This window comes from Musa acuminata, chromosome BXJ3-5, assembly GCF_036884655.1.
Source record: "Musa acuminata AAA Group cultivar baxijiao chromosome BXJ3-5, Cavendish_Baxijiao_AAA, whole genome shotgun sequence".
Taxonomy (NCBI): Eukaryota; Viridiplantae; Streptophyta; class Magnoliopsida; order Zingiberales; family Musaceae; genus Musa; species Musa acuminata.
Window position 1 is genome coordinate 7,552,740 of NC_088353.1, and position 18,744 is coordinate 7,571,483.

At 38.6% G+C, this 18,744-nt stretch overlaps 1 protein-coding gene across 3 annotated transcripts in view; it reads right to left on the minus strand.

The window, feature by feature from the left end:
- Positions 1-17,065, minus strand: part of LOC103984999 (protein HLB1) — a 31,865-nt gene extending 14,800 nt beyond the window's left edge. Inside the window, exons 1-6 of one of the 3 annotated variants that reach the window (XM_009402604.3) lie at positions 16,551-17,064; positions 14,970-15,065; positions 13,030-13,099; positions 11,626-11,736; positions 9,555-9,638; positions 1,159-1,209 (exon numbers count right to left, since the gene is read on the minus strand). In XM_009402604.3, the coding sequence (XP_009400879.2) occupies positions 1,159-1,209; positions 9,555-9,638; positions 11,626-11,736; positions 13,030-13,099; positions 14,970-15,065; positions 16,551-16,999 (861 nt within the window). In that variant the 5' untranslated portion in view covers positions 17,000-17,064. Of the gene's footprint in view, positions 1-1,158; positions 1,210-9,554; positions 9,639-11,625; positions 11,737-13,029; positions 13,100-14,969; positions 15,066-16,550 lie in introns of all 3 variants that reach the window. The other 2 variants (XM_065152198.1, XM_065152199.1) reach the window with 2 other exon arrangements.
- Positions 17,066-18,744: the final 1,679 nt, after the last annotated feature.

Below are 18,744 nucleotides of genomic sequence, written 5' to 3' on the forward strand. Positions count from 1 at the left end.
AATATCTGATCCACATACCAGTTTCAACACCTTGCCCGATTAGTAGAGTACTAGTATAATAGAGTAATAGACAATATAATCACTTGTGTCAGCTGATATTACTGCAAAATAATTTTAAAAAATAAACACCAACCAGTACAGAGCTAAATGATCCAATAATATCAGAAACCTTTCCCCTCATAAAATCAGAAAGGTATCAATTCTATGATGATAAGCTTTCACTTGTTAGATATAGAGTGATTAAAAAATCCTAACAAAGTTAGACAGTAGTTGCTTCTGTTATGAATTCAATACTACAAGTCTACAACCCTACACTCCAAGTAAGTCTCTGTTCCAACTGTGTCTGTCAAAGGTCTCAAACCTTCAATGTTTTTTGTTTTTTAAATATTTAAATAACTTATAGAAGCACCACAAAGCACAGTTTCATCACTGATCTCCAGCCTGTTAACAGTACAAGATAAACACATATTAATTTTCTCATACAAATCGCCAGCAATTGTTAAAAGTAATTCTCTTGTTAATGGAGCTGAATGAAGCCAAACAATTGTGAAGCAAACAGGGGCAGCACAGTGCATGAGGTTCCCACCAATACAGGTTCTAAGGGTCAACATCCATAACCTTACCTTGTAAGCTTTCTTTGACAAGAACGTTGATCACTCAGAACAATCTTACGTTGACATCAAGGCTCTGCCTCATGTTATGTATATGTCAAGCAATTTAATTTTAGTGTCCAGCTTAAAATTGGCCGACATCATGGTGATCATTTATACTTATAGGCATTTAATTAAGTTAGTTTCTGTCTGAATGTTATATAACATAAAATCGTAAAACATTGAAGGAATGTATTCAATCAACACCAAGAGGTTATTTTCGGTTTACATGGAACAAAACATAGATATTTCAGCATAAATATTATATTGCTTCATAGATCCACTGAAGTTCTGGCCTAGCAGATTAAAGTAAACAGAAAGCAGCCATATCTGTTAAATGATTAGTACCAGCTGAAATTGGATCAACAAACAAGAAAAGGAAAATTTTAAACATGTCAAGAAATAAAGCTCATGATGGAAAAGGTATAGAAATATTGGTAAGAAAGAACATAAATGAAAATATATATATACTGCAAAAAGAACATAATGTTACATAAATATAGCTGACCTGTGGGCTGTTCCAGTTAAGCTGAACAGCTTTCTCATATTTCTTTGTTGCCTGTAAAGAAAAGGGATGTTACAAGGGCTGCATGAACGTTCAAAAAATGCAACAGTAAAAGGGGAAAAAATCTAAGCAAATAATGCAGAAAATTTTTAATAGTTGAATCATTAAGTTGGCAGCTAAGATAGCAATCAAATGAATTTTTAGTCCTTATGCATTTGGCATCTGCTTGGACATATCTTCTTTAGGCTATGCATCCACCAATTTGTGCAAAGTGTGAAAAGTGGAAAATAGATGCACCCAGCAATTGCACAGTAAAGAATTACATAGATTATAGAAAATCCAATGGATCACAAGTTAGATGAGATCACTTTGGTTCTGTAATTTGAGAACATTTAGCTTAGGCAATAAAACATTATAATTTTCAACTATATTATAATCTTTAAAAGGTCCCAGCTTACATAAGGGCAAACAAGTAATTGTTCATGATATTCAATTCTTCATTCATTTTACATGATCCTACATTACACCATCTTTAATCAATTGTTGTGGTCTTTCGTGGGATTAATTGCTTTCCCATATAAGAGATAAATGTGGGTTGTTTGCAAATCATATGAGCGTAGGAACATTCACATCTAATTTTCACATAGACAACATAAGCAAACTCTAATTCAACTAGTAATGACCCAAAATAAATAAGAGTACAAATATTGATCATTAACATTATCTTTTGTGTACATCACATGATAATAATCAACTTCTACCTTAGAAGAATCATAATTACACATCTCTCTTTCTGGAATATTATCATTGAAAGATGGGCAAAGCTTTAAATACAGATCAGACCTCTATGTATGCAAAGTATTTACCAGCCCAACCAAAGAGCAAGACCAGACCAGTCAGCACTGATTGGTACCTAAAATTTTATTATTTCTTCTGTGATGCTAGAAGGTACAGGTCAGTACACCAATATTATGCCGATTCAATCAGTTACTGAAGCCAGTTTCGAACAGAGATCCAAGTCCTTTAAATACATTCTATTTAAGAACTTAACTAGTAGCCAGGGCTAATTTTCTCCAACCTGACATTGGATACATGGTATACATGGCTTAGGGTCACATGGATTTGTTATTTTTGAGATGTATGAATTAATTAAATGCCCATCAACCCCTAATTGGGTTATTGTGTCACCCAAACTATATAACCATTGTGAACCTCCTTTGTTCATGGATATCAACCCTAAAAACTAGTCAGTGCTGATATTATCTTCCTTTTTTCTAGCACATGGACCTTGAAACAATCCCTTTAAAATGGACACTTTTTAAATGCCCTAGCCAAACAAGTTCATCATCTTGGTTTTAAATGTTTTCAGAAAACAATGACAATAGCCATTTTTTCCCATCTTCATATCATGAAACAAAAAATGCTGTTCTATCATCTTGTCCTAGTACTACTCTCGCCCAAGCACGCTTAACTTCGGAGTTCTAATGGGATCCGGTGGTTTAGTGCTGGTATGATCGAACTCATATTGTATTTCTTTGATCATTTATCATTGCCCATATGCAATTGAAATAATATTAAAGTTTGATGTGCTGGTACTCTTATTTTTTCCCTTTATAATTCATGAATACTATAGTTCTCTGAACAAATTTGTAAAATTGCTTCATAATCTTGCTCAATAGATTTCCCAACAAAATCCATCCAGATTGTTCAAAGTTTAATGGGATATGATCTTCGACTAAACTTGAAACAATAATTTTTTCAATAGAAAAAAATGAAAATAATGTCACCTTCATTAATGAAAGTTACATGAAAACAATACAACATACTATCACGGACTTAACTGGTTTTGCCTAAATCGTTCGACACCCTTGCGTATTCGTCCGCAAAGAGTCAACCTCCCCGAAACCTCTTATGGTCCTTTAAGGACATACAAAAAAGAAGACAGGTTAGAGAAAATGTTTCAACTCGAGATCCCACAAGCAATCATTTCAATAAACACTTGATAGGCAATGCAAATTATAAACATAGACTTCGCAAGCTCTAAAAGATCGCACGACAAAGGGTCCAAGATGATCCACAACGGCCAAAAGTCCGCATAAGTGCCCACATGACATTGTTGCAAAACAAGACAGCGAACCAGCCCTAGACACTACCCCAAAGGCTTATCCAGCCATGTGCCACCCGGGTAGCTCCTGGGTGTTCTGCTAGTTGACACTCCGCACCACTTTGCGGAGTTGGAAAACCCTCAAAATGGCCTACTTTGATAGCCTATTTTTGGGCAATTTTGCCTCTATGCGACGACTGCACATAACTTACGTTTACAAGACTAAAACGACCACAAAATCCAACCAAAATGAGGTTATCAAGCCTACTGCAAACCATCTATATGTTGTATAAAGCATAAACAAAACCAAAAGATACAGACATACATAAACATTACATCGAACACCTTGTTTACGGATTTGTCCATGACATTCTCCCCCACTTATTCCTTCGATGTCCTCGTCGACGCCTTTACGGACGCTACATCTTATCGCCTTTGTTGAATCTTCAATCCTTTACTCCAATTATAACATGTCTCTTGGCTCCCAACTGCTCTCCACCTTTATTGTTGATTAATCGAACTTTAATCCACCAATGCTGCTTCAACTCAACAATGACTCCGACTCTGGTGTGGAGTCGTTCGAGTTATATTAATCATTGTTGGTTCCTACGAATCCCTCAGATGAAGAAAAAGACCTTCCTTGTTGGGCGTCAGTCTCTTAAACGTCTCGTGCTGCTTGTATTGGGTGGATGTCTATTGGAGCTTTAACAAGCATCACCTCACAGACTTTGAAGTTTTTTATGTCTTTCCTTCATAAAATTTGCTTATTGATTCCTCTTCTACTTAGTTGTCGACTCTAAGTAGCTTTGCATCACTTTCGCTTTCGATTGACATTCTGTTGGGAAATGAAGTGGACAATCAACTCTCGATAGAATCAATCACCATTGGTAAGGACTTGAAAACTATTGTTTTCTACTAAGTTTCTTCAAAGGGTCTTTGAACATGTGCATAGCTCCCCTGCTGGATAAATAAGAGAATTAAGGTACTTAATTTCACCCATTCTCTTAAGAGTTAAGAAGGCAAAAGTTACTTGACTTCGCCCACCTCCTCGAGAGTAATACTTCATGTATCAAGTTGGTTACTAGCCTTCGCATGCTCTTTATTCACACTTCTAAAGCACCTGAAGTGTGCACTCTTTGTGTTGAGTTAGCTATTGCAATCCACCTCCTCATTACTATTGAACTTTTAAAATGCAAGAAGTTTTGCCCGAAAAGAATAAAATTCCACCCCAACTTAAAGCAAGTCTCCAATAGTTTTGGTCGTCTTTGGGATTGTACTGTCTTCTCTATCATTTCCGTCGCCTACTCCTTTGAAAAGAAAGGTACAATATTGCATACCGCATAGTCCATTCATTGGTCAAGCACACCTGGATCGACCTAAAGTCCCCCTCTTTCAACTCTCTTAATGAGAAGCCTGTCAACACCAATCTTACAAACTTCCTTAGCCTCTGCCCTTTGATCTTGTCTCGGTACTTAAAGTTTGCCTCTACATTCTCCACCTCGACCCCTTTCACGACTATGTGCTCTCCCCTCATGAGAGCAAGGGATCGATGACTCCACGAAAGTCTTGCCTCTATAGTACCATGTCGCTGCCATGCCCATAGTCGTACTATCCGTTGTCTTGCATTTGCATCCCTTTCTTTGCAATCGGTAGATTTGCCTTAACGGCACTATGGCGCTCCTTCGAGTCCACCTCCATCCTAACTGACGCTTGGTTTTGGGCAGCTAAGTCCCTCTGAACTCATTGTCACTTCCTCGCTCCTTTTCGATCATCAGCTTCAATACCTCTGTGTTCTTTGAGTAGTTCCCCTTAGTTGATTGAAAAATAGACTGCAACTCTCATGCATGGCCTCCACCATCGTGTTATAGGGCTCGAGCCGATTTTATTCTTCATTGTGTCTTTGGTAACAACGTTCGCTTACTTGACTTTGTCCTCTGACTTGTTAGGCTCCCTTAAGCGAATATATGCTCTGGAGCAATCCAACTCCCCAATCGCTCCGATCATACCTTTATATAATCAAGTCCCCCAATGGAACTCATTGGTACTTGTACTCGGAATTTCTCATCAATAGTACATAGCTCTCATATGCTGATGACTAAGGCTTTCATCGAATACAAATTTCAATATACGCACGAAAGACCGCCTCTACTATCACGGACTTAGCTATAATTGCCTAAGTCGTGAGGCACCCTTACGGCCAAGACGCGAACTTAGCTTGAGTTGCCTAAGTCGCGAAGCGCCCTTGTGATATGCATTCGCAAAAGTCAGTCAATTTGCAACCTCACTCAGGTCCCGAAGGACCTGTAAAAGAGAAAGTTGATTAGTTCGAAGAATGAGCGACGGACAAGTCCTGACGTTTCGCGAAAAGGGAAGCTTTACAAGCAATTTAGCGAGCACCTTGCGTGCAAGAGACAAAACAGAGAAAGGAGGAAAACAAGGATTTTAGAGAGTTGAACGAACAGCTGCTCACCGAGTGCCGAGCGCGAAGAAAAGTTCCCGTCAAGAAAACATGCGAACTTATGAAGATTGTTCAGCGCCCGACACTATACCGAAGCCCCATCCCCCATGGTGCCACCCGGGTGGTTCCAGGGTGCTGAGATGATTGACATTTTGCGTGCAATAGTGGGCTGCAGAAAACAGCCCGTGGCATGCGAAAACGGAGCCATTTTGGACTATTTTGTTTGGTTCGGTGAGCGATCGCACTGTAGCGCTGCAACTTGTTCGAACTTATATTTTTACAAGCAAAAGAACATAAAACCAAGCCAAAACATATTGCCAAGCAGCTGTACATGTAAACAAAAGCGACGAACGGTTCGTTGAACGAAGTTGTTGCGGGTGCACAACGACCGTTCGTGACATTCTCCCCCACTAAAACTGTCGACGCCCTCGTCGATGCTTGTTGGTAGTTGTTGATGATTGCTTCTTCATGTCGTAGGGCATCTTCGAGCTCCCAACTGGCTTCAGTTCTGGAAAGCTTTCGCCACTTCACCAAGTACTCGATCTGCTCAGCTCTAGTGGGTAGCTTTATCTAGTGATCGCTAAAAATGGCTTCGACTCGCTTCTCGTAGAAGGTTCTGGTGGGGGGTAGCCGAGTCGGAACACTTCGGGAAGTATCTTGCGGATCCGAATGGTAGGCTTTCAAGTTATTGGCGTGAAGAACATTGTGAATTTTGAACCACACCGGCAGCTGCAACTTGTAAGAGACGTTGCCCACCCTGCTGATAATTAGGAAGGGCTCTTCATACTTGCGCACCAATCCTTTGTGTACTTTGTTCCTAAAGAATTAGAGTAATGCTGGTTGGAGATTTACCAACACCAAATCGCCGACCTTGAACTCTTGCGATCGCCTTCCCAAGTCTACCTACTTCTTCATCCTTTTGGCTGTCTTCTCCGAGTAAGCCCGCGTAATATCTACATTTCGATGCCACTCTTTTGCAAAGTGGTAGGCTGACGGGCTACTCCCAATATACCCGATTCCCATGGTGTGAGGAGTTGACGGTTGTTATCCTGTAATGATCCCAAAGAGGCTATTGTTGGACACAGAGCTCCTCTGCAAGTTGTAGGAGAATTGGACTATGTCCAACAGCTTTACCCAATCTCGTTGGTTGGTACTCACATAGTGCCGAAGATATTGCTCCAAGAGCGAGTTTATTCTTTCAGTTTGGCCATCCGTCTGGGGGTGGAGGCTTGTGGAGAAATATAACTTAGACCCCAACAACTTGAATAGCTCGATCCAGAATCGTCCCGGGAACCGAGCGTCTCGATCACTGATGATATTGTGTGGGACTCCCCAATACTTCACCACATTCTTCATCATCAGCTTGGCCACCTCCTCGACTGAACAGTGCAGGAGTGCAGCAATGAAAGTTGCATACTTTGAAAATTGATCGACCACCACGAGTATCGATCCGAGTCCCCCTACTGCCAGCAAGCTTGATATGGAGTCCAAGGAAATGCTCTCCCACAGCCTTTCTGGTACGGGCAATGGTTCCAAAAGTCCCATCGGCTTCCGCTATTCCACCTTGTCTTGTTGGCAAATGAGGCACGTTCGAACATATTCCTCCACATCAATCGCCATCTTCGACCAATAAAAGGCCCTCTCCACGAGAGCCAAAGTTCTGTGAATGCCCGGATGTCCAGCTCAAAGGGAATCATGACACTCTCTTAAGAGCTCACGTCGTAAATTGTCCACTCGAGGGACATAAACCTTATTCCCTTTAATATAAACAAGTCCCTCTTGGACCCAAAATCGTCATGTCTTACCTTCTTTGATGAGTTGCATCAGGGTTATTGCTTGGGGATCACTGTACAGTGCATCCCTGATCTTGGAAAGGAAGTTAGAGTACAACTGGCTTGCTTGGCCTCTGCCCTCCAACTGTACGACATTCACTCACTCCACTTTCCGACTCAATGCATCGGCCACGACATTTGCTTTTCTGGGCTTGTACTCCATTGTCATATCAAACTCAACTAGGAAGTCATGCAGACCCCGCTACGCCCCTTAAGGCCTAGCAATATGGTGAACTTACTGCACACTTCAGCCTCCCACAAATGTATCATTCCCATGCCGAAGTGAATTTTTCATGCTTCATGGCATCGAGTTTCAATCACCTTAGGATGACCACGAACAGTCAATTGTCTACATACAAGCCCTTATATGAGTATCGAATTCTTCGAATTAGTAATTCTCCTCACCTCTGTGAGCTTTGCACAACTCTTTCAGTCATCGAGCAACACATCCCTCCTTTGCACGGTCTTATCTTTTGCCAAGCGCTCCGCATACCTTGAGCACCATCAAGTTTGGTTGCCAACGTCAAGTCGGAATACGAACTCAGCCATCTCAACCTTTGTGCACTACGCGTTCTTCCCAGCTTGCTTGTCCTCGTTGTGCCTCTCACGCTAAGGGTTAGTCATTCCTCTGAATATCAATCTTGGATGCCCACTCCTTTGAGTGACTCCTTAACCTATGTCTCTACGGTCGTCTCCCTCAAACAATTGTGCTTGCTGGTTGTCCTCAATGCAACCTTGTTAGGTCCCCCACATTTACATATCACGTGTTTCTAAGTATGCTTGTTCGGATCTGATGCCATATATCACGGGCTTAGTTGGTTTTGCCTACGTCATGCGGCACGCATGCATGCCCATCCACAAAGGGTTAAATCTCCCTGAAACCTCATATAGTCCCCTAAGGACCTCCAAAAGAGAAAATGTTATTGGGATCCCATAAGCAACCATTTCAACAAACACTTGATGGGCAATGCAAATTACAAACACAAACTTTGTAAGCTCTAAACGATCGTACGACAAAGGATCAAAGGTGGTTCATCACGACCAAAAATCTCCACTAGTGCCCACAAGACACTACTATGGAATAAGGCAACGAACCAAGCCTAGACACTACCCCAAAGACCCATCCAACCATGTGTCACCTAGGTAGCTCATGGGTATTATACTGACTGATACTCCGCACCACTATACGGAGCTAGAAAACCCCAAAAGTAAATGCCTGGATGGCTTATTTTTGGGCAATTTTGCCTCTACGCGACCACTACACACAACTTATGTTTATAATACTAAAACGACTATAAAAGCCAATCAAAATAGGACTGTCAAGCCTACTGCAAACCCTCTACATGTTGTGCAAAACATGAACAAAATCGAAAAACATGAATATACATCAACATTACATCGAACACCTTGTTTACAAATTTGTTCATGACAATACGGAGTCCAGATAAGTTCAAGACAAAGGAAAAGAAAACAAGAAACAAGAAATAAAAATAAAAGGATTTCATCTTTGTTTTTAAAAAGGTCCTAAAAGTCTTAAAAAGGAAAATGGGTATTAAGTCGTGTGTTCTTCAGGCTCATTTGCTTAATCAGTTTTAACAAGTTCCTGAAAGTCCTTAAAAGGAAAATGAGTATTAAGTCATATGTTCTTCAAGCTCATCTGCTTAATCAATTTTATTTTTGCCACCAAAGAGAATAATCTAATATGTGACAAACAAAGATTATTTAACATACATATGTCATATTAATTTCCCACATGTATGTGGGTAACAACACAAAGGAAGATGATCTTCACTATGGCGTCTGCACCACACAATTATCCAGCATGAATAAAAAAGGTTCTTGAAGCAACATCAGCCTGTTGTAAAGACGTAAAGTGATGGATCAAAATCACCATTGTTTGACTATAGGATTTAACCCGTATTGAATCAATAACTTCAACGGTATTTGAAAACCCAAAAGAAGCAATAATAGAGGATAAGAGATACCAGACTAGTTAAAGTTCAACCTGTTTCCATAATTCTTCAGCCTCCTTGGTACGTCCACGCATTTTAGCACGATCAGATATCGCAATAGCCCAGTTATAATATGCCTAAAGAACAACAGTATACAATCAAAGCACTGAAAGCTACTTGCTGTACCTTTGCTGTACGGGCTATAATATGCCTAAAAAAATAATATGCCTAAAAAACAACAGTATACGCATTTTGCTGTACGGGCGGTACGTACCGGTCCGATAGGCCAGTGGTACGCGGACCACTCCGTACCGTACCGACAATGTAGCAATGTACAGTAACACTGTAGCAGTGTACAGTGCTCGGTACACGTGAGTGTACCGCTCGGTACACGTGAGTGTACCGCTCGGTACACGTGAGTGTACCGCTCGGTACACCTGGGTGTACCGAGCGGTATACCGTACCGTACCGGTACCAAGCCCGGGTCGAAACGCCGGTACGGTACGGTACGACGAACCTTGATTAAAACATCACAGAACATCACAATCAGATAACATAGCCAAGTTATAATGTGCCTAAAGAACACCAAGCATGGAAAGCTACTTGTTGCTGTATAAAGATCATATACAAAGTCAATCACCTGGCAAAGCTGTGAATCTCTTAAAAATCTCACAGTATATGTGACTTCATATAGTATTAAGTCTCAGAAATCAATAAGGCAGATAAAAGTAAACAACAAACAAGCAGATGATGCCACAATGACAACATATGCAAGTCATTACAAGATTACTAGATACATCCAACATGCTTTAGAATACATATACATGGAAGCAAGAGGAGCAAAAGCATCCACCCCCACAAAACAACAACACTAATAAAATCTCACGTATAAAACAAGCAAATTACCTGCAATGTAGCATGAGGCAGATGAGTAGTCAAGGGTGGTTCACAAATTTAAAGAAGGAATCCTGTTGTTTACAAATCTTTTGCCAAACCAGTTCAGTTTCTGAACTTCAGTGACTTAGCTTTCAATTAAATGTTGGTTCATATTAGAACCCACGCCATTTGGGGTATTAAATCCGTCCTTTCTTCCAATTATCTTTAGGTCTGGCATCCAATGTCTCCTTTTCTCAGGAACAGGTACATTTTCTTCTTTACCCTCTCTCTCTCTCTCTCCCAATACTCTTCTGGCTTACCCATGTCAGTATGTCACTGTACCATACCACATCATATCAACATGTGCCTATTTGCCAGCCAGCACACTGGTGTGCAGCAATAAGGCAATCCATGACCATAAGAGCATGGCTTAAGACTCAATGCTGTCATTACATCTCTAACTTTTTTCATATATTGATGTAAAAGTATACCAAGATTTGTTGAGGATAATAATTCATATAGCAAATAGAAATAGAACTGTCACTGACCTACAAAATTTCTATTGGTATATCAATATTATTCATATCATATTATTTGTTGTTTATAATCTAACATGTTTGCATGCCATACACCTAACATTCAAGATGAAGGCCAACCAGCTAACAGAAGATGCTTTAGTTGATAGTCACATAGGATCATAATTTGAGGGAGTGACATGCACAGTATTACCTATACAATTTGTTGCATAAAAAAATCAGAAAACATTTCATGACATAAGGGCATCAAAAAGAAAGACAAGCAGCAATAATAGCAGTTAACTGGACAAATATAGCAGTAGAAAAATAAGTAATACTCTGATCAAATAACAAAAAGAAAAGATGAACAAAATAGGAAAGCAAATGGAGAATAAAGACAGTAGCTAAAGCAGTAATTTGAAGGGGAAAAGAAATGGCCCATTGCACAAGGCACCTGCTAATTTTGAAGAGTCTGGGGAGGATTACTACTAGGAATATATGCATGGCACAAGGTAAATCATATTTAGCTTAATGACAAAAGGAAGGAATCACCCAAATTGTTAAATCCACAATATCAGAAGTCCAAGTTGCAATACGTTATCTAACCAATTAAAGTATTATCAGCACACTAAATCATGAATCTAGACACAAGAGAATAGCATGGTTTTTCCACACATATGTTCAGGGCATTTCAGAAAAGTAGGGAGACAATGATTAGGACAAAGATAGTTACATCGTAGAGCATAGGACAAAGTCGTGTGGCTTCCTCATACTTTTTGCAAGCCTCCTCAAGTAAGGCATCTTTAGAAGAAACAGAATCTGGACCAACATTGTCAGCACTCTCCTGCATTCGATCATAACGTAAGCAAAAAGAAAGATACAACTAACTTAAGAGAGCACAAATATGATACAGATTTTCACATTATCAAAAACGAATATAAACATCTCACTTTTTTCCAAACTTAGAACTGATAATAGTTCAATATATCGGCCGAAACAGTATGGCACAGGCAGTACACACTAGTCCAACAGCTGACCGACCATAGTTGAGGAGCATATCGAGCGATACACCCTTTCAACGGGTGTGAAATGATCAAAATTTGACCGTTACCAACCTATACTAGTCAATAATGGTCGGATTTCAACTGAAATGAATTAAGGGCCCAGATTGAATTGGTTCCATTGGTCATATCTTCTAACACTCTTTCTCACTCAGTCACTCTCTCTTAGAATTGGTTCCATTGGTTCCATTGGTTCCATTGGTCCAATTTGACCATTGGACCCATTAGAATGCCTATTTAACTCCTTTCCTCCCTCCTCTTCCACCCCATTTCATTGTCATATCTTCTAACACTCTTTCTCACTCAGTCACTCTCTCTTTCTCACAAATTCTCACTCTTGTTCAATATCAATGGAAGAACCATTTGGAATGTGCCACAAAGCTGCTCATGAACGTCCAAAAAGGATAAATCCGTTATCCCTTCCTTATTTGGATATTTTTTATTGAAATAGAACTAAATTTGCATTTAGTTCTAATTAAAATACCCTAATTTAGGTTATTTTCCTAATTTTCAGATATTTTCGAACATTTTCTAGGTTTTTTTTGGAACTGTCGACACGTTCCAACGTACTGTGTGTCGGTACGATTGTATAGACCGTCCGGACCAGCCAACGAACTGAAAAAGCAATTTGGTATCCTTTAAATATCATATTTTGCTTATCATGTTTGTACCTCTGGTATGAAAATTATAAAATTATGACTAATAAGATTAACCCCCCAAAGCTTGGTCACCTTAGAATTTGGAAAGAGTGTGGCATTTGTAATGATAAATGATATGGGCACATCAGAACATTCAAGACAAATTTCATTAACATATCATAATAGGCAGACTTCCTGAATGGTAGTGTCTTGTTGATGCTCGGTGATTTGCCACATAGTGTCAGATGGCTAAGAACAATAGAAGGGTGAACTTTCAAGCACCCCAACAGCAACAACGAGATATAATATTCCAACTATTTGGGGTTACCTACATGTGCATTTTCGTGTAATTAAGCTATGTTTAGAGGCCTACGGGAATTACAAGCATATCTACAATAAGCATATAGAAATTAAAACTGAAAGTAACAGGAACAATACCTGGAGAACCAATGCCCAATTGTAAAGTGCATCATGATCTTCTGGATTTCTCTGTATTGCACTAACATATCTACAAAATATTTAAATGGATTATTGATGTACAAGAAACTAGCATCTAGCATCTGTACAAATATGCCCAAGTTCCATTCCACATGATGCATATTAGCCTCAAGTCATAAGTATCAAACCAACCAACAAAAAAAAACACAACAATGCAACCACTGCAAGGTCTACAAAGGTGAGATGTATGCAGACTTTACCTCATACATATAGACGTTACTTATTTACATGATTCAAAGTTTCAAACCCATGACACCCAGGTGTATGGGTAAGACTCTTTTGCCAAGGGCATACAGAAGTAGTGTTAACCTGGCACATAACTAGAATCAACAGGTTACTGAGATGTTCCTGCCATAAATCTATGATCTCCAAAACTTAAGAAAATGTTGGTTATTTCACAGATGGGTCGGTAAGGTACTAGTCCAAACTCCAAATGCACTCATTTAGTAAACTGGTTTTGATATCAAAGTAGCCAAACATTAATACAATCACATGACTTATAAAATAAAAAAATTAATTTTGAATCCTCTTGTTTTATAATATATTAGCTTCTCTACTATCATGGACTCAACAAGGATCTCCATTCCTCATAACACCCTCTTGCCACTCAGAGGTGCAACATTCTTCAGTACATAAAAACAATACCTTGCTATAATGTGTCTGTATAGTCAATGTACCTGGTTTTATATAGTTGCCCAACCTTGCACGCGGTCGTGCCCTTTGCAACTTTTTTTGACATGTTGGCAAGACTCTGATTAGCTAGCACATGTTGAATGTGCAGTAATGCACCTAATATTAATGATCGAATCTTCTACCAACAGTCTTAAACCAGCCTACCTATACAAGGTTAAACTTTTGAGCTTCCATCTTATACTAGTCATAGAACAACTATCAGAAATATGATACGTATTCATAGCCTCCAACACTTCTCAACTTCTCAGGACTTTCAAGCTTCCAGACTTACTAGAGACAACTATTTCTGTTCCATAGCAAGTTTCCTGTGCTTTTCCATACTTTCTACTTCTCCAATGACACTTCCCTTTTTCCTGTATCTGAACCTGGCCAAGCATGCATTCCTAGAGGAATCAATTGAATCATATGATTTACTTGCAGCATATCCAAGTTACATGTGTCACTCAGAGATAATCATGTTAGAAAATTAAGTAATATTTTCAAATAGTTTATATCAAAGTGACTATGACATTCAAAAACTATGCCGCAACTTTCAGAACTTCATTGGGGGAGGGCTGTATGATCAATAAGACGTCAGAAACAATATGCTTTTTCCTATCATTCAAGGAAAAGGCACCACATAGAGGACCAAGACACTGATGATTTCTAGCGTGCATTTGTTTGTACATATAGTATTTTGTTATGATCAAGGTATTACACAAAATCAGAATCTGATTCATAATAGTAGTGATCCACTTGTTTTCTTCACCAATTTCTCCTACACTTATTAACAAAACTAACAAATAAAGGTTGCAATTCTTGAATTATTCCAAACACCATTGATCTCTATAACAACCATTGGCTAAGAAATGACAAAGCATCAAGTAAAATCTACTAACACAAGTTAGATGAAATTATGAAACTTCAAAGCAGTCCACAGAACACTGATTTGATTATGAAACTATCAACAACTGAATCATCTGAAATTGCTAAAACAAGGAATAAAGAATTAATCAGAGAGAAAAGTATGAAATATTCTTGTTAGTCGTCATTATGTGAGAAGGCTAGAAAAAGAATAAAGAAGATTAACTATTACAACAACAGTTGAAATGTTGAATAAATAAAAAACTAAAGAAAACCTTACCATATTAGCAAAGTTTAAAATCCATTGGAAAGAAAGGAAATGACAAATTGAAAAGAGGACATACTTTTTAGCTGCATATAAAAGAATCCGTTGGCGAGAACGACCTTCCTCATCCACTCCAGTTACTTTATTAATTAAATCCATTGAAACGTCATTCTGGCTGAAACAGTATGGAAAAGAAGATCACAATAATGTTTATTTTATCCTTCTTCCTAGTGTGGGAAACATGCAAGATTTGAGATAAGTAATAGGTCTAGTACAATATCTGTCATCCGAAACATAACAAAAGTAGACAAAGCTCCCCAAATGCATAAATGCTCCACCATATGAAAACAGAGCATGAGCCTATAAAAATCTAAGACCATGATGGCATGTATGTGAAACAGTAAAAATACTAACCAAAATTAGGCAGAGAAACCAAGAGCTAAAAGATTTTGTTCTTGTTTACAGAAAAAAAAAAGTCATTTTCTTGATGCATACTACAACATTAAACTGCAGTCAAGGGGAATGCATGCATTTCATAACTGACCTTACATAGCAAGACTATGGCATGCCACAGTTAACATATACATCAAATATCGATTGTTAGCATGTATCAGATATCATACTACAAAATTAAATTGCAATCAAGGAGAATGCATGCATTTCATAACTGACATTACATTGCATAACTATGGCTTGCCACAGTTAGCATATACATCAAATACCAATTGTTAGCATATATCAGATATCAAGAAAATGTCATTTGGTGTTATGTTATTATATCAACTGTTAAACAACACTGGGCAACCATCACTAGTATAGAAGGGTGACATCCATACCCAAATAAGAAAACAGTTCTTGTACACTCTAAGAGTCATTCACAAGATGCTATCTGATCCCATTTATGACATGCATTAGTGACAATTTCAGACCAGCTATAGGTCACATTACCGAGAATTTGGATCTATTATCTGTAAATCTAGGTTATTCTTTCTCCCCTATCATTCTTCCATATTTTTCTTGATTCTCTGCCTAATGGCCAAGGTGAGGATCCAGCACCTTGCCTGGCATAGTCACCTATGCCAGGTAAAATCAGCCTGATCAAGTACTTTATTTTTTTGGATATGATATATGCAGGCTATGATGGGAGTGATCCGTTCAGATTCTTGCATTTCAAAGTATCTTTATCTTTTTATATTGTACAACATACATTTCCTTCTTTTTTTTTCAATAAAGATTCTTATGACTAACAATTTGACTATAGGTTCTTCTGATCTCATCACCTGATCCCCATTGTGATGGTGTCGTGCATGGTTGCTAAGATGGACCCTTTGTTGGCACCAATCGCAAAATATCAAGAAATGTTCCGTGAAGTGTTTACTCGAACTTATAGGGGAAGTATACTATCAGAAAATCGTGTGGTATAATTTTTTACTTGCGCTACAAAATTGTAACTTCTGACTTCAAAGAAATAGATTCCAACGAAAGATGGTGAAGAAAAACGAGGAATAGTGCCCATTTGCCGCCAAGAAAAGAATGAACATGAATCATAGAGATCACATTGTGATCCACGAACAATCATCTAACATATGTTTAGTAAATTTCCAAAAAGACCATTCGTCAAGGTCTAGTCACTGCAAAGACAAATCAGAGGAGAACAAACCTAAAAGAGGAACTCTCAGCATGGCTACTCCTCTGAGCATTGCTACCGTCGTCTCTGGTCGGATCCGCTGACCAAGATCTCTCGTCCTTCCCCCCAGTGGGCCCCTTTTCTTCTTCCTTGAGTTCGTCCAGAAGCTCTCGCATCGTTAACGTGCGAATCCCGTTGCCGTTCGAAGCCTCAGCTTCCACAGATGGAGAGAGTTCCTTCTCGACTCCTTCCGCCTCAATCTCGCCTTTCTTGACATCCGACGTCGGTTCCATCTCGCCTTCCGCGGCCTCCAACGTCGATTGGATCTCGACTTCTTTGGTCTCCATCGTCGATTCGATCTCGCTTTCCTTGGACTCCGACATCGATTCGACGTCGCTTCCTTTGACTTCTACTGGGGAATCGCGTGTTTCATCGATCGAATGGTCGGGGATCTCGCCGTTCTTGGGCTCGGCCTCCTCCATGGACGGGATCGAATGGGTTGGGGTTTTCTCTTTCTTGGTTGGGAGGTTGGGGAGTGGGGGATAGGGAGAGCCGAAACGAGAAGACTAGTAAAGGATAACTTTTCGAAAAAGTCCCCTTATTTAAGTTTATTCGCATCAAGGTGAAATGAGAAATATATTAATGAGTAATTTTTCCGAATTCACCCTATATTATTTTCTAATTTATATCTATCCAAGAAACTTAAATTAATCATGAAGATAATTTAGTTGATAAAGACAGTTAATCGTAACATGTTGAGCTAAAATTTCACCTTCATCGTTTATTCTTTAAAAAAATATTAATTGATCATATGATCAAATCTAATTAGCATTAACTCATTTGACTACAAACATAAAATCTAAAATATTATAAATAGTAATGCCTTAATTATTTGAAATCCATTATACAGGTTTTTTATTGTCATTCTATGTACAATTCCATAGCTTTTATTCAATTAAGAGTGATTGAATCTTCTATCTATAGTTTTTAATAAAATCTTCATTGGCCTTTTTTTTAATCTCCTTTTGCACTATTGATAATTTTTTTAATATAATTTTTATTTTAGAGCTTAGTTTGATATTACATATTATATACGTAATTTTGATGTTGTCGTAAAATATATAATTATATATTGTAGCCATTAATATAGCCTATGATGTCATTTATGAGTTCTCAATAAATTTAAATTTTAGAAAAATCATGTTATTCAATAAATATATTGTTAAGTCAAGTTCTGATTATCCAATCTGGAGAGTGAGATCGAATCGAAGCTTATTCCGAAATTGTATGAAGTTCTATTTGTAGTTTTCTAACACATCGACCCTACAATACTAAGTTCAAAATATTCCCGATAAATACCTCTAATGAGGTCAAAGAGAAAAAATATCTAAAGTGCATATCTATACCTCTCGAAGAGTATGATATGATGATCAAACGTTCGACCATGTGCGACTTATAAAGATCATGCGTCTTTGGATCCGACTATCACATGTCGATCAGATCTAATTGACAGATGACTATTATGGTTGACCAATCAAGCACATGTGGCCACGTTTTAACTTGCGTCTTCATCATGTCAGCTTTCCCCAATCATATATATCAATCATCACTGTGGTGTGCGGTAACTAAAGAAAACGAGGGCTTCTTTTTTGTCGTTTTAATTACAATTAGGAACTCAATTATCGATCGTTACACCATTCGAGAACCTCCAATAATGGAGGAATTAATAAATGGTCGAGTAAATGACATGACTAATGGAGTAGAAAGTGTGAGAACCAAACAGCATGACAGCCACATAATGTCGGAACAAAACACTCAAAGAAGACTCGGTTGGTTCCCTTATTTGATTCAAGAAGCAAAAATCATGTTTCAGCTGATATATATGCGTTTGCAGTCCTGCTGCTGCTTCAGTGTTTGACAAATTCCATATACATATGGAATTTGCTGGAAGATGAGTGCTTCTTCGACCATTAATCTGTGGATGTGCATCACAACATATACTGGAAAGGAAGAACAGTTGCTTATATAGAAAGGAAAGCAGATTGATGCTGTGAAACACCAGGAAATAATGTACTTCCAAGAGTTCTTCTAAGCTGTTCATGTTTGCTAGTGCCTTGGGTACTTGGGCTTTGCAGCATCATTCTGCTATCCTTTGTCGTTTGCTGCCTACAGTTTTCCAACCACTAGGCAGAAAGATAGATTGGAAGAGAAAACCTTCAACAGAGTT